General features: G+C 47.4%; 1 protein-coding gene across 1 annotated transcript in view; it reads right to left on the bottom strand.

The window, feature by feature from the left end:
- The window catches only part of EPHB2 (EPH receptor B2), a 134,319-nt gene that overhangs the window by 32,359 nt on the left and 84,640 nt on the right, over positions 1 to 17,320 (bottom strand). Inside the window, exon 5 of the mRNA XM_084821719.1 lies at positions 9,947 to 10,071. Coding sequence (XP_084677845.1) covers positions 9,947 to 10,071 — 125 coding nt within the window. The remainder of the gene's footprint in view (positions 1 to 9,946; positions 10,072 to 17,320) is intronic.

Here is a 17,320-nt window from a genome sequence, read left to right as displayed (position 1 = left end):
TAAAGTCAGACGTGATAGGCTACGTAAAGATTTACGTAGCCTATCACATCTTTTTTTTTTTTTTTTTTACAACACTGGAAATGGTGGTGGCGGCAGCCGGTCGGAAGACCAGTTGCCGCCACCGGAGCCACCGCCGGAGCTGCCGCTGCCCGGAAGATCCGCCCCAGGTAAGTCTCGTCCCAGGGGGGATCTGTGGGGGGGCGGGGGGGGCAGGCCGTTCCGCCACGGAGTTCAGGGGACCAAATGCACTGGCATTCGGCCTCCCCGAGATCCGTGGCGGAATTCTCTGACATCCCTAGTAGGGATGTACGAATTGTGTACCTTCCGTGCCGCTTGACTTCCGCAGTTTGCAGCCAGTGCTCCGTACCATCGTTTGCAAGCCCCCGGAATTCTTTCTTTTCTGCTCCAAGAATTATGAAGATAAATCCATACCGACAGCTGTAATTCTGCATAACGTCTGTATGAAAGGCTATTTTTCATAGATAGTTACGTATTTTTTCCCCTGCCCTGAGATGTGCAGTAATTACTTTCAGCCAAAACACTTCCTCCTCCTTGGGGCTTCCCAAAACAAGGCTGTCCCAGGTGTGCCTGAGTTATGCACTCTTTGCTTAAAGCAACGCTGTTGAAAGAAAGAAAGAAAGAAAGAAAGAAAGAAAGAAAGAAAGAAAGAAAGAACCTTTTAAAATGACCATGCCGGTTTGGAGCCCTGCACGAATATTATTCTCCCTGCTAGGCATTCTGTTTCCACATCCAGCCTTGTTGGTGACATTGTGAGGCTAAAATGGAGAGAACCAACTCTGTGCATGTCTACTCAGAAGTAAGTCTTATTGAGTTCAATGCGACTTACTCCTACACATGTCAGCACCCCACTTGCCCCCAGCTCAGCTTTGTATTTCCACATCCAGCTCATTAGCAAACCTCCTGTTAGTTATCTCACTGGGTGACTTTGGGCTGGACTCTAACCACTACCCCACACTTCTGTTATGAAACTTCACACACACACACACACACACACACGAAGAATATAGTTCTTCATATTCCCTGGTATGTTTATTCTTCACTTTGTCCATTCCCTGAGCATGTGCAGAGTGTGCTTTTTATTCAAACAAAGAGAAGGTTGCTGATCTTTCCCTTCATGCTGCATTTGTACAAGTGAAATGTTACTGCTTCAGAAGGAACTTTCCATTATACTGTCTCTTTTTCTTCAAGAGTTTCATAACAGAAGTATGATGGTTAGGTCTTACTCAGTGAGACTTACTTCTGAGTAGACATGCACAGGGTTGGTTCTCCTCTCCATTTGAGCCTCACCATGTCACCAACAAGGCTGGATGTGGAAATAGAAAGCCTAGCAGGGGGAATAATGCTCGTGCAGGGATCCAGACAGGCATAGTCATTTTAAAAGGTTCTTTCTTTCTTTCTTTCTTTCTTTCTTTCAAACGGCGTTGCTTTAAGCAAAGAGTGCATCGCTCAGGCACACCTGGGGCAGCCTTGTTTTGGGAAGCCCAGAGGAGGAGGAAGTGTTTTGGCTGAAAGTAAACAGAGAGGGAGGATTTCAATAGAAAAAGTAGACCCACAAACAAGGCGGTGAGCACAATTCATTTTTTTTTAAACTTACGTATTTATTATAAGAATATACTACCTTGCATTTTTCTTTACGAAAATTTCGCGACTCTGTGCGGATGACCAAAAAAAAGCCGCATGACGGCTGGCTCCGCAGGACCTCGTGGTGCCGTTCCACAGAGGATTCCGTGGCACAGACTGAAGGGAATTCGATCCCATTTCAGTCCATGGCGGAATTCTCTGACATCCCTATCTGTAGGTAGCAACAGCATCAACTGTGTTGAGGCTTCCCATTTTCTGAGGTTTTTGAGCTTACCTAATCACTGCAAGGTGGCCAAAGGTGCTGTGGTTTGTTTGTTTTTTAATCTCTATTACACGTTTTTCCAATGCTCTGCAGCTTCCCAGACTACCTGCACTTTCTGAACCTTAAAAACCCGATGGGAGGAATTATCTCATGATGTCTTCCTCATGATGGCTTTAACTGAAGTCCGGGAAACCAAGGAGGCTACAGGCTGCCGCAGAGATTACTGTACAATGACAGACAGGACACTCATGCACACTTCCCAGCCACCTCATAAGTAAGGTAAGCCCAAGAACCCCAGACCCAACCCATGAGAATTTCTCTGTATTTTTTTCTCCTATGAATTCCTTTTCGAAAGCAATTTCTTTTCTATCAAATTGAATGAGAAGGGTCGGAAAAAATGTGGGATAACGTTTTGGCACAGCACTCGTTTTGATTATTTCATGCTAAGGCTGCTGTTCTTATCATTGCCATCTTTTATATTTTCCACCACATTTTCAGTAAAGGAGATTGTGTGGTGGTGGGGCGGGCAAGACAGGTGTCAGCCTGGTCCAGAGGCACGGAGTGTGTGGTCCTGGAGAAAAACAGGAGCAACAGCTTTCACCTCAATGCTGCCTTTGTAGCCCTGAGCCAGGAAAGGAAATCACGGAGACAGGAGGCGGCCCTGGGAGAATGTGAGGCCTGCAGAGCCATTTGAACCAAACGGAGACCTTTCAAATCTGACAATTAAGACAAGCAGAACTAGGCCCATCTCCAAAGCAAAGACATCAGCCTGGGCCGGTCAGGCTCCACGGAGCATTGACAAGACGGGCTTAAAGGAAAGGGGGAAAAATGGCAGGGGTGGGGGTAGTAAAAGAAGAGAATGACGATGGAACAGAGAGGAAGGACAGGAGCTCTGTGACTGTTCAGAGAGGGAGGGAGACCTGATGAGAAGGAAATAATTTCCTGGCTGTGCAAAGCTTATGCAGGAGGGGTCAAGAAAGACCCCGTCTGCAACCCTGGAGAGCCAGTGCCAGTCAGTGTAGAAAATACCGAGCGAAAGGGAACTGGACTGCAGAGAGGCAGTGTGGTAGAGGCCAGGCTTTGCATGCAGAAGTTTCCAGCTTTGAACCTTGGCAGATCGCTCTTGCCAGAGGTCTGAACTGAGGACCTGCAGATGGCTTTTAAGATCAGGCCAAGGGCTGGATGCGGCCCTTGGGACACAAGTTGCCCACCCTCGGTGCCGACAAGGCTGATTTAGATAGACCAGTGGTCTGATGTGCAGTCAGTCCCTCTCCGCCTCGGCTCCCTCACAAGGTTGGTGTGAGGATGAAGTGAGTGCGGAAAGGGAGACCCGCGCATTCTTCCTCCAGCTCTTCGGAGGGACAACATGAAACAGGTTTGCCCTTCTGAGCATTTTGGGGGAAGGCTGGGATAGAAATGTAATAGGCAGTGAGAAGAAACAACCCTCTAAACACCAAATCCTGGGGACAAGTCACAGGGAACGGCCGCTACCTTCCAGCTTGGAGGAAAGGGCCTCTCGGAATTCTCCACCCTATTTGCGGGCGGAGAAAGCCTGGGTGATGGAATTCAGCGTCCCTGAATTTCTCCAGGGGGAGGAGAAATTCTCTAACCCTTTCTCAGAGGGCTTATCGTCAGAGTGGCAGGAGCACAGCTCCTTTCCTTTTCCGAAGGGTTTTCTTTTTTTTGTTGGAAGAGGCAGAAGCAGCAACTCTGCTGGCAGCATAGACACCATAATGCATCCTCCCAAATACCCCAGAGTTAATGTGTTTCTGGGAAATTGGCAGTGGGGGGGGGCAGCATCTGCTGCAAACAAATGGTGGAGAATATTTGAGAAAACTCTGAAAGGTGTTCTCCTTATTCTCGAGGGAGAGGTGTGGGCGAGCAATCCGCAGGAGGCTTTTGTATGTGTGTATACAGTAGTGCTGTGCCGAACATTTCTCCCACATCTTTTTTTTTTTTAACATTCTCATTCAATTTGATAGAAAAGAAACGGCTTTTGAAAAGAAATTCAAAGGAGAAGAATTTTCAGAGAAATTACTTACGAGGTGGCCGAGAGGGTGCGTGAGTGTCCTGTCTGTCGTTGCACAGTCATCTCTGTGGCAGCCTGTAGCCTCCTCGGCTTCCCACACTTCAGCTCAAGCCATCATGAGGAAGGCATCATGAGGCAATTCCTCCCAGGGGCCTTTTTCAGTTCAGGATGTGCAGGTGGCCTGGGAGGCTGCAGAGCCGTGGAAAGATGTGTAACAAAGAGAGAAAACACACACGGCACCCTCGGCCATCTCACAGTGATTAGGTTAGCTCAAAAACCAAAAGAAATTCAAAATCCTGCCTCAGAAAATCGGAAGCCTCAACACAGTGGACGCTGTCACCTGCAGACGCAGTGCAATAAAGCAAAAACCCTCAGGAAAAAAGAAAGAAGCTGTGCTACAACCCTTGCCAATAGTGAGCCCTACCTATGAGAAACTGCTGGAGAGTTTCTCCTCCTCTAGGAGAAATTTGGTGACATTGTCTGTCCAGTTTCTCTGCCCACAAACAGGCTGGAGAATTTTGAGAGGCCATTTGTGCACAGCTCTAATATATGTGCGTGTGCATGCCTGCGCATGCGTGTGCATCCCCCCATGTATGTACACAAGCAACTCACCCAACACCCCATGTGACCCTCGGGGCTGTGCAAGCTGCCCATCCCTTGTCTAGAGGGACCTTGGTGTGATCCAGCTTGGCAGTTCTCAGGACCTCCATAAAACCATGGGCAGCACTGAGCGAGCGCAAAAGGACAACCCATCTGTTCTCGCTCAACAACACCAAATACGGCTCACAGTCATTTGCTGAAATGGGACATTACCCAGGACAGCAGACAGACAGCCTCCCCTGGCAGTGCCCTCCTTCTTCTCAATTTGCCACAGAGGGAGGGCAGAGCAGGGTAGAAACAGGCTCCAGTTGATGCAATATAGGTCAGGACCGATTTATCCGCTCAAACGAGGGGCCCTCCCCCAGCTCCTGCTGTCCTGTAGGGAACTGAAAATGGGTCATCTGAAGGGAACAGAGGATAAGCCTTCTCCACTGTCAGTTGAGGAGTCCATTGATGCTTGTTGGGGACACACACACATGCGGCTTCATTTAATCATGGAGTTTTAATTAGTTTTTCCCCTGATATATCCCCATCCCCCATAATTTCTAGTCTACTCTGTTTCTCACATCTGGGGGACGCAAGAGAGAGAGAACCCCCACTCCCACCTTCAGCATTTCTCTCTGCACCTGAATCAAACTGGCTCAAGAACCTGCTCCCTAGTTGTGAAAATCTTGGAGCAGAGATGAAGCTTCCTCAACTCTCGGGAGATGATGCGTATGAACTTTTTTTTTTTTTGCTATTGGCTGAACTATTTTGTTATACCAGTATTAGGGGGTTCCGCTCCATATCAGTTTCCCATGCCTTCATAAGTCCGTTCCATCCCATTCTGCAATTAGTTTTTTAAAAAAATCACACAAAACTTCACATTATTTTTAATCGTTTCCTCCCCCACCAAACCCATATTTTTGGAGAGATGGAACCCTAACATCTGCATTTTTGTATGCAGTCCCCCCTAAAATATGCGTTTTAATCTAAAATATGAAGGTTTATATGCATTTGGGTAACCTGGACCAGAAAAGAAGACAAGTCCCACATACAAGTAGGAATGTATGGATTGTGTAAAATCTGTTCCCTCTGATTCATGGATTGTCAGGTGCCTTTCATTCCATTGTATGCCCACAGCAGGAACTGGATGTTTTTTGTTTCCGAATTTGCACAAATGCATATTTGCACAATTTCACATGTGCAAAGATGCACAAATTCCCCCAAAATGCAAATTTTCACACTTTATCCTATGGGGGACATTCACATTTTTTGTCATTTTTTTTTTTAAAAGCAAAAAACAAAAAGAGGACATGTTTTCCTATGACAAAATTTTTGCACAATTTGAGAATGATAGAAAACCAGTCCACAAGTCCATGGAATCTACTCAACAGGGGAAAAAACAGTGCGCTGTGGAATCCACAGGTCAGATTCATGAAAATCCAAATTCATTTGATTCCGTTGTGGATTTCTCCGACATCCTTATATATAGGAACCTAAAATATAGTAATTTGGGGCTATCAACCACTATGGCAAAAATATAGCCTGGACTGACCCACTGAGGGAATCCTGAACTATAACCTGCACAGGAGATGCTGCTGAAGACAGAAGATCCTGACATGTAGCCATTTCTGACTAGGGGATGTTGTGAAATTTCTCAGACACTGAGTTTGGCATAGAACTCAGATGATCATCCCAATGCACACTGAGGGCCAAATTGCACATGACACTCAATCGTGCTTTGTCCCACCCCACGAAAAAAATGTGGTAGCGGAGGCTGCAATTTCAATATGGATGCTCAGTCTTTCCCAATTTTGAAACAAACTCTCCCAATTTGTACCTCCTGGATTAATGTGCAGATCAGAACTTAATTATTGACTGGGTTTCAAATTTCCCCAATGTTATAACACAGTTCTCAAGTTAAAACATGCACGCGCACACTCACACAAATACATTTTAAAATGGGCATTTTTTTCGAGAAAATAAGTTTAGAAATGCGTATTTTGAGAGAATATACATTGAACATACATATCAAAATACGAAGTCAAATGTGATTTTTTAAAAAAGCAGATTTATGGAAACCAGACAGAATGGACTGAGGGGTGAACGTATCTGAAAGTGACATGAACTAGAAATAGACAGATTTGCCCATTCCTAAATATGGACGAGAAGATGGGCATGAAATAGAGAGTATGTGTGTGTTACAGACCCTTTCCCCTCCAGCACTTCTCCTATTAATTATTGCCATGAGGGGAAAGCAGGTGTGTGTGTGTTGTGTGGAGGGAGTAATTTTAGCTAAAATTTCATTTTAGGATTTGAAAGTGGTGCCTCTCCCCTGCTTGCTGTTTTTGCTGCATGTTTCAGGGAGCTGAGGGGCAGGGCTGATCACATCCCCAATTACTGGGAACACCACTTAATATTGATAATGATAATGATAATACTACACAGGGCCTAGTGTGAGGACAAGAAGCATAGCTCTTACTTCGAATTGGCTTCAGGTACCATCACATGGTGCCATGATGAAGCCAGATTAGAGTATGCACCATTATTTCTGCTCTCATTCTGAAGTCTTGTGGGTAAACAAACAAACAAAAATGGAACACACCAGCAGATGATGTGTCTGATCTGTAAGTTTGGTGCCGAATTCAGCCTTGTATGAGCCTCCCCAATGCCGGTAGAAATGCCCTCCCCCAGTACGTAGCCTCCCAACGAAATAGTGAAGGGGTGTGTGTGTATGTGTGTGTGTGTGTGTGGGGGGGTGGTATTTCAGCTCAGCACTGACTTTAGTGCAGGGGTGGGGAACCTTGGCCTACTTTCAAAAGCCCTCTGCGTGAGATCAGTTCAGACCTCTGGTAAGAGCCATCTGTCCTTTTCTTGGCAGCCTGATGGGCAGGAAGGATGAGGAAGGGAGGGAAAAAGAGATGGTAGAATGAAAGCAGAGGATACCCACACACTTTGGGCTCTACCCTGTCCACCACTAGATTTGGCCCTATCCACTGCCAACATGCAGACTCTGACCTGCTTGCCCTTGACAGAAAGAAGGTTCTCCAACCCAATTTTAATGGGAAGGGGTTACGAAGCTGCTCGTGATAGTCTTCTGCTACTAAGTGAGTGCTCTCCTGCTGCATTTTGTGAAACACAATGGAAAATAAAAAAACACAAAACTTTGGTTGGGTGCGGGGGATCGACATAGGGATGTCTATCGCCCGGAAATCCATCCCTTTTTGGATTCCCATGGCTCCCCTGACTTGGCTTACATTTGCAAGCTGAGCCGGGGGGTCGTCTCCGAAATCAGAGAGCTTTTTCATGGGGGGGGGAGCAATTTGTGCAAATGACAGATGCAATTTGCACAAATTACAGCCACACTGTGGGTGATTTGCACCAACTGCGGGCATGATTTGCACAAATTGCTTTACATGATTTTTAAAAAAAGGAAATCTGTGAGCTGGCCTGACTTTATGCAGTGGGAAAGCGAGCCAGGGCCCAGGGGGCTGAGCTGACTAAAGGATGGATTCCTCTGACGTTCCTATCAACGCACAACTGCATGTCATGAGGAGCTTGGTCCAGAGAGGAAGAGCAGGATCGGATTCACCTACTGTTTCTCTTAAACAGCAGCTCTCACAACTAAAGAAGTGGTTCTCCAGGATTAAATCAATGCTTTCCCATAAAATTTAACACGTAAATTCACTGCCAGTTTTCCATTTTCAATATATATATATATTTTCCTATTGGGAGACAATTCAGAGCTTCTCACAGCCTGAGCAGTAAAGTACAGCAGTGGGGAAACAGTGGCCCTCCAGATGTTCTTGGCTACAACATCCATCAGCCCCATCTAGCATGGGCAATGGTCATGGATTATGGGAGCTGTAATCCAATGGCCTCTCGAGGGCCATAGGTTCCACTGCTCTAGAGGAATTGTGAAGCTCACTTCAAATAAACTCAAATGCACAGATCTGGTCACAATTCAAAATCCAGTTTTGTGACATCCCTTGGGGATGGTTCTGTCTCTTTCACTCTGGCGCAACCTGAGTTAGGTTGTGGGGTGGAGTGGGGGGCAGAGTGGAATATCTATTCCTACCTATGCCTAGTTAGGCCCACTTAGCTTTAGTGATGGCCTGAAATATCCACCCCAGCCAAAATTCATAGGTTGAGAGGATGCCCCCCAAAGACTGCGTTAATCTTTTTGGGGTGGGCAAACTCAAGGATTTTTCATTTTCCCTTTAAATGCGAATTGGCCCAGGGTTTTTCTTCTTTTTTTCAAAACAAAGCTACACACACATCCCTTCACCACCTCCATAAGCCTTGTTCCCACTTCAACCAGCAGCTTGGCTGCTCTGGGCCATGCTGTGTTCCTAGGACAGAATGCCCCTGGGAGGAGGAGGAGGAGGAGGAGGAGGAGGAGGAGGAGGAGAAGAAGAAGAAGAAGAAGAAATTGCCCACCTTGCATTTAAAGGTATGAAATTCTATAACTCTGGCCATCCTTTCAATGTCACTGAATATACCCAATCGCTTTTGTGATCGTGCAGGGCTCTCAAGAATGAAGAGGACTGCAACCATGCTCAGTGAACACACTTGAAGCTCCCTCTTTAGACTTTCCTGTCTGGAGCTGGAAGATCACGAGTGGAGGGGATGGTGCACCCAGTCCCACAGCCCCTCCAGAGATGCACTTCCAGGATGTCTGAGAAGGGCTATGCTTGTGCTATTATTCACATGTTGCAATTCTCTTGAGCAAAAGTGGAGCTGCCATATTGGCAGCAAGGAAGCCATGTGCCAATTTGGTTAAAGACCAAATGGACAAGCCCAGTTATATGACTCTCTTTGCTCTGACTGGTGGGGACTGATGGACAACAACGAAAGGCCAAATGGACAAAGACCAAAGACCCCAAAAATGGACAAAGACCAAAAAAAATGGACAAGCCCAATTATGTGACTCTCTTTGTTCTGATCAGTGGGGACTGATGGACAAAGACCAAAGACCAAATGGACAAAGTCCAAAGACCAAAAAAATGGACAAAGACCAAGACCAAATGGACAATTATGTAAAGAACAATGGATAAAGACAAATGGACAAAGACCAAAGACAAAAAAAAAATGGACAAAGACCAAAGGGACAATTATGTTACTCTCTTTGCTCTGATCAGTGGGGACTGCCCACTCTGTTGTGGCTGTTCTGTGGCTAGAGTATTGCCCATGGAGTCTGCATTTTATGGTGGCTGCTCATGTAGGCGGGAGAGATAAAGCCAAGCCACAGAACATCGCAGGCCCTAGTAATGGAAGTCTCTCATACCCTGGAAGACCAGGGGGAACACATTCCCTACCTCTTGACACAAAACGAGGGGGACCAGTGTCTCTCTTTTGCTGCAGAAAGGACTGCTCAGGAGAGGCAAGCTAAGCCAACTGACCCACCCTTCGGGTTCATGGTGCCTTTAGGAAAAGTGAAGAATGCCCAACCCCACCTCGGCCCTTGGTACCTTCTCATAGTACTGCAGCTCATAGTCCAGGATAACTCCATTGGGCTGATCAGGCTGTGACCATGAGAGGGTGATGCTGTCCACTGTCCGGCTCACCTGGTGCATGATGGACACAGCGGAAGGGGCTGTAAGAGAAAGAAGCCAGTGTCTAAAGCAGTGACTCTCTGGATACTGAGCACACCCTGCAGGAGAGAAGATGTTTGAAGGAAACCCTTGAGATACTTCTAGGGACTTAGCATTGATCCTCTGCTCCTCATTAGTCAAAGAACACCAGGTGTTGTCTCCCCACCCCCACCCCACCCATGTTGCCCTCACATCAGATGGTTATTGACATACAAATGAGCCACCCCGTCCACCGGTGCCAGTGAGATACAGTGTATAAAATTAACTCTTCCTCCCACCACTCTGCTAGGGATCCTGGTGGTTTGGAAGAAACATCACAAAGTCACTGTCGATAATGACAGGATCCCTGACAGTTTGCACTCCCCCCTGGAAATAAATAAATAAATAATCCAGTGAGGGCTATCCCTCAGGCTAGATTGAAGTCTTCATAGGCCCTTGGCACTCTTATACTCATAGATCTGTATAGGTTCCATAATCATAGAGCTATACAGAGGGGCAGTGTGTTACCTTGGGCTAATGGGGCACAGCCCACAGTTCCAAAATATCCAGAGGGAACTCCAGAACAATAGTTCAGAATCCCCAGATACTCCCACAAACTCACACCTTTCATTTAAACATACTGGGACTTTTCTGCCTTACTCCTGACCTGTGTTGTCACTAGGGATGTACAGATTGTGTAAAAGCTGTTCCGTCTGTGTTTCGCAGACCCTCAGGAACTTTTGTTCCGCCGTCCACACATCAGATCAAGTCAGGGCTTTTTTAGTTCCCAAATTTGTGCAAATCTGCATTTGCACAAATTTGCAAATTTGCACACAGAATAATATGCAAAAGAAAAAGAAACACGGCCAAAAATGCACAGTCCCCCATAGGCTAAAGTGTGAAAATGCACATTTGGGGGAATTTGTGCATTTTCGCATGTGCGCAATTGTGCACTTTCAGATATAAATTTGCGCAAATTTGAAAAAATCCAATTCCGTCAGTGGGCGGGACGATGGAGTGAAAGGTGCCTGACATTTCGTGAAACACCCATGGAACGGATTTTACCCAGTGTGTACATCCCCAGCTTGGGGTGTTACGTGCTTTAAAGTATGACTTTGAATCCTTGTGTATTTACCGAAGTTTGTGGTGCTGAATTAGGGTTACCACCTCTCTCTCTCTTTTTTTTTTTTTCTGACAACAGGCTCCTCACTTTGAACAGTTGCATGACAGGCAGGTACAACACAATCCTCTCCATGATGAGAAGAACTGTACCTACTGAATTTGGATGGTGAGGATTTTGTTCGGTTCATTTTTTATAAGATCTTACCAAAATAGGTCTTCATAAACAGTACAGGAAGAACTTGAGATGAATACAACAATGAAACAAAAAACTGCAAAGAAAGCAAAACTGACATCATACTGTAGCTTAGCAAGAAGGTCTCCCGGGGCATAGATCTTCACTGATAGTGTCCATTCCAGAAGCACATCGATCACCCTGTCCAGTTTGCCTTCACAGCCCTGTAGAAGGGCTGTATTTCTGATGCTTTCGGCCCTCTCTCCCCACCACATCCCCTGCCCCCCATACCTCACTAGTATGGGATAACTCAGTACATCACATTGTGTTCCAGGTCAGGGAGGCTTATGGTGTCTCAGAAATGAGTGCTAATTGTGGAAACGGCTGTGTAATGCTCAGGGCAATTCATTATGATAAAACTGACATGGCTCAGTAGGGAACTGTCAGGGGGCGGAAAATTGTGCCAGGCAAAGGAGAGAACAAAAGGCCTCTTTTGCAGCAGCTTTGTGCCCCCTCTGGGTGACACAGCTGGATGAGGGAGAGAAGGGTTACCTAGCCTTGTTGTTTTTAAGCCTGTGTGTCTGCTGTGTGTGTGTGTGCATCTGCGCATGAGTGTGCACACTACATGGATGGGTAATGTGAAGTATTCCCAAAACCAAACACATTCCTTTCCCCTACACCATCTATAGCAGCCTTTCCAATCTGGGTCCCTCCAGATGTTTTGGACTACAACTCCCATCATTTCCAGGAAGGCTGATCCATAGCCACCATTCCATGATGCCATTTTGGGATGCATTAATAGAAGTATAGCTTCCAAATCCCGGGAAGTACAAGTTCCCCTCTACTCAGCACTGGTAGAGGACTCATCTGGAGTACTGTGTCCAGTTCTGGGCACCACATTTTAAGAAGGATGCAGACAAGCTGGAGAGGGTTCAGAGGAGGGCAACAAGGATGATCAGGGGACTGGAAACAAAGCCCTGTGAGGAGAGATGGAAAGAACTGGGCATGTTTAGCCTTGGGAAGAGAAGACTGAGGGGAGATAGGAGAGCGCTCTTCAAGCACTTGAAAGGTTGTCGCAGATAGGAAGGCCAGGATCTCTTCTCGACCATCCCAAAGTGCAGGACATGGAATAATGGGCTCAAGCGACAAGAAGCCAGATTCCAGCTGAACATCAGGAAAGACTTCCTGACTGTTAGAGCAATATGACAATGGAACCAATTACCTAGGGGGGTGGTGGGCTCTCCCACACTGGAGGCATTCAAGATGAAGCTGGACAGCCATCTGTCAGGGATGCTTTAACTTAGATTCCTGCATTGAGCAGGGGGTTGGACTCAGTGGTTTTATAGGCCCCTTCCAACCCTACTATTCTATGATTCTATGTTGCCTCTTAATGTGGGAAACAAAATGGTGAACAGGAAGCAGCGGAGACTCCATAGTAGTGGCAGAAGAGATGCATTAGTAGGTGAGGGTGTATCTGTCCAATGCTCTGAACATGATCAGGGAGGAGATTGGGGAACTTGGATCCAAGAAGATCTGCATTTGTCTCATTCAAATGTCCAGGAAGTAGAAAGTTCATGGCCATAACTCCGCTACTGGCTCTAGTTTTGTTCCGACACCAAATTATTTAGGGCAGCAAAACAAAAAGGGGTTGTGAGGAGCTCCAAAAGGATCTCTCCAAACTGGAAGAGTGGGCATCAACATGGCAAATGAGGTTCAATTTAAGCAACTGTAAAGTGATGCATGTTGGGGCACAAAATCCCAACTTCAAATATAACTTGATGGAATCAGAGCTAGCAGTGACCAACCAAAGAGATCTTGGGGTTGCGGTGGACAGCTCAATGAAGATGTCGACCCAGCGGGCAGCCGCTGTAAAAAATGGAAACTCTGTTAGGCATCGTTAAGAAAGGGACCGAGACTAAAACTGCCAATATCATACTGTCTTTATGCAAACATATGGTGCGACCACACTTAGAATACTGTGTATAGTTCTGGTCACCACACCTAAAACATGGTGGGGGAAATGCAGAAAATGGGAACTAAAATGACCAAGACTCTGGCGGAACTTCCCTATGAGGGAAGGTTACAACAGCTGGGATTGTTTAGCTTGGAAAAAAGGAGGGTCAGGGGAGACATGATAGAGGTCTACAAAATGATGCATGGTGTGGAGAAGACAGATAGGGAGACATTTTTCTCCCTCTCTCCTAATACTAGAACCCAACTGGCTCATCCCATGAAGCTGATTGGTGGGAGATTCAGGACAGATGAAAAGAAGTACTTCTTCACACAGCACATAGTTAAACTATGGGATTTACCACCACAGGATGTAGTACCTCAAGATGAAGTGATGGCCACCACTTGGATGGCTTTAAAAGGGGGTTAGACAAATTCTTGGAGAAGTCTATCAATGGCTGCTAGCCCTGATGTCTGTAGGCTACCTCCAGTAATCTGAGGCAGGATGCCTATGTACACCAGTTGCTGGGGAACATGGGTGGGAGGGTGTTGTTGCACTCGTGTCCTGCTTGTGGTTTCCTGGTCGACAGCTGGCTAGCCACTGTGTGAGCAGAATGCTGGACTAGATGGACCCTTGCTGTGATCCAGCAGGGATCTTCTTATGTTCGTATGAAAGTGATGGACCGTCTCCACCACCCTGCTCAAAACAGATTGTTTCAGAATATGCCAAGCTGTTTCCTCAATCAGGAAGTAGCTCAGCTCCCCCCCGCCCCCACAGATGATCTGATTTCAGCCTGAGCCAGAGAAGGATCTGTGGATCATAATGCTCACTTCATATTGGAGACATTATGAAATCCTGCCACTGATATTTCTGAGCCCAGGAAAAAGACAGCTGGTGACATCTCTACATTTCACTGTGACACCAGGCAGTACCTCACCCCATGACAGGATGTTGGGAAGAGTTGCTGTGCACATCCCACTAATTGTACTTCAGAGTGTTTCAGAGAATGACTTCACCTCATTCCTCTGACCTCTCCCCATCTTCGGGGTGGAAGGGACTTTTCACTGGGGTTGGAGAGCAGTTCATGGCACGGCTCGCTGGATTCACCAGGGGGCTTCTGCTCTGCCAGCAAATCTTCAGCGACACACTTTGCTTGCCTCCTGGGGCATGTTTCCACACTCTCGGCTTCGCTTTGTTTTAGGGATGTACGAAAAGTACTTACCTTTCGCGGATTATGTTTATGGTTGGGGGGGAGGCGTTCCATCCCTCCCCCTGGAATCCTGGCCGGGGAGGGGAGGCGCTCCGTCCCCCCCCCCCGGAATCCTGGCCGGCCGGCTGTGCTCCGCAGAATCCCTGGACATCCGGCCGCTGGCTAGCAGAGACGCAAATGGCGGCGGCCGTAGCCGCTGCCGTTTGTGTCCCTGCAGTCAGCCGTGATAGGCTACGTAAATGTTTACGTAGCCTATCACAGCTGACTTAAAAACAAAAACAAAAAAACCGCACGTATGCAAATAGCGGCGGCCACGGCTGCCGCCATTTGTGTTCCTTATTTTGGCACGTCTTAGTCTACGTAAACATTTATGTATGCTAAGACGGCGAAAATAAGGGGAATGCAAATAGCGTAGACGCTATGCTATTTGCATTCCCCTTATTTTCACCGTCTTAGTCTACGTAAATGTTTATGTAGACTAAGATGTGCCAAAATAAGGAATGCAAATGGCGGCGGCCATGGCCGCCGCCATTTGCGTACGCGCGTTTGTTGTTTTTTTTCAAGTCAGCCGTGATAGGCTACGTAAAGATTTATGTAGCCTATCACGGGTTTTGTTTTAAAACCTAGCCGTGATATGCTACATAAATCTTTACGCATCCTATCACATTTTTTTTTTTTTAAACTGGAAATGGCGGCGGTGGCAGCTGGTCGGAAGACCGGCCGCCGCAGCTGCTGCCCCGAACCGCCACCGGAGCCGCTGCCGCCAGGAAGATCCGCCCAAGGTAAGTCTCGTCCCGGGGGGGCGGGGGGGGGGCAGGCCATTCCGCCACCGATTCTGGGGGGCCGAATGCGCTGGCATTCGGCCTCCCCGAGATCCGTAGCAGAATTTCGTACATCCCTACTTTGTTTGCAACTGTGTTGTGATGTTTCCCCAACCGCATCTTCCCCTCTTCCTGTTTCCACAGCCCTTAAAGTCCCGGCTTCTCATCGCTGTAGCCTGGGGCTCTGTGCCATTTCCATTGAGCTCTAATCGAAGTCTCTTCTTGATGGCTGGGAGGAGTCTGGATGGAGTCTGGGTTGGGTCTGATTACCTCATCTGTGTTCCCGCCTCCTCCTCTTGCCAATTCCTCCTTCCCTCGCCCCCTTCTGCTCCACTCCAGTTTCCCGCTCTGGCTAGTCTCCTCCTTGCCTTCTGAGCCCTTTTGTTTTTCCCTTTAAGCAAACTCGTGTCTGCAGCATCCACATCCCTAGAGCCCATCCCCCCAGGCAACCAATTCACAGGGACAACTTCTTCATTAGACTTGGCTTGTTACCCCCCCCCCCGGCCCTGTTGTTGCTCTTCCCCCTTATTCTGGCTTCCCAACGACCCTGTCAGGTGGGCTAAAAGGAGAGATAGTGGCTGACTGGCTCCCCAGTCAAAAGCACTTTTAATACACATTGAAATCCAAACTGTCAAGCCTTTCTCCTGCGTGGCTGAGAAGGGAGACTTCCCCATCACCCGAGAGGAAAAAAGCCCATCAGACTGGTGAGCTAAAGGGAGAAGAAGCTGTCAGAGAAGTCAATGGGAGAGGGAAGTTCCAAGTAAATGCATTGAAGAGGATGGGAGAGCTTAAGACTGCTACTCTAAGTAGACTTACAATGCACTCCTATACGTGCCTACTCAGAAGCAAGCCATGTAGATTTCAATGGCACTTACGCCCAGGAAAGGAAAGCCTTACATCCAATGGGTTTACTCAGAAGTAACACCCCCTAGTACATGCACACAGAAAGCAGGCCAAAGCGCCTTAAAGCAGGCCAAAGCGCCTTAATGGTTTCCCGCCTCCCAGCTGAGCAGAGCAGAGCAGAGCAAGCTGCTCCAGCCGGTCCAGGGACTACAGAAGCAGGCAAGCTCCCAGAGAGCGAGCGAACAGAGCGAGCGAACAGAGCGAGCGAACAGGGGGAGCAAATAGGAGTTGGCCAGGGGAGTTCGGCAGGGGAGGTCAAGGGGGAGGCCCCTAATAATTTTTTAAATTATTTTTATTTTTTATTTTAACTAACTTTTTTCCATTTATTTGTCTTGTAACACACACTTTCACACCAGTGGGACTCTGCTTTTAACCTCTACTGAGTAGAGGAGCAGGCACAGGCTGGTCTAGAACAATCACAAAGCTAGACACAAAAAGGGAAAAGAGGCTATGGAAGGACAAGACTCTCCAGTGGTGGTGACCTGCAAGGTGTGTGCAATGTTTGTTTTCTTGCCTGAGAACAACATGGCCTACACCTGCAACAAGTGCAAGTTGATCATGCTGCTGGAGGAAAAAGTAAGTGGACTGGAGCGGCGACTGTCGACCCTCCGGGGAATAAGAGAACACGAAGAGTTCTTGGACAGAATGGGGGAACTACAGCAGCAAAGGGCAGACCAGAAGCTTGAAGAGCAACAGCAAGATGAGGCAGTGGGAAATGCTGAGGTGAAGAAAAATGGAATAGAGGATACTCCTTGGAAAAGGGTGACAGTTAGGAGAGGAAGAACTAGATGCCACTCTGCACCATTGGAAGCAGTGGAGCTGTGGAACCGATTCCATGTACTTGCGGATGAGACTGGAGGACAGCCTGCAGAGGAAGAATCACAGGGGAACCTGCATGAGAGTGAGCAAGAGGCCAAAGGTCAGTCAAACAGAGGCGATGAAACCCAGGCCTACAAGAAGAAGAAGAGAAGAGTGGTAGTAGTGGGAGACTCCTTGCTGCGTGGGATCGAGACCCAAGTATGTCGTGAAGACCCATGGACTCGCCAGGTATGTTGTCTCCCGGGAGGACAGATTAGAGACATGACTGAAAGGT

The sequence above is a fragment of the Heloderma suspectum genome, chromosome 15 (genome assembly GCF_057233095.1).
Source record: "Heloderma suspectum isolate Gila_16-S chromosome 15, 16-S_ref, whole genome shotgun sequence".
Lineage (NCBI taxonomy): Eukaryota > Metazoa > Chordata > Lepidosauria > Squamata > Helodermatidae > Heloderma > Heloderma suspectum.
Note: the sequence above shows the minus strand (reverse complement) of the source record. Positions and strands in the feature narration are given on the sequence as shown.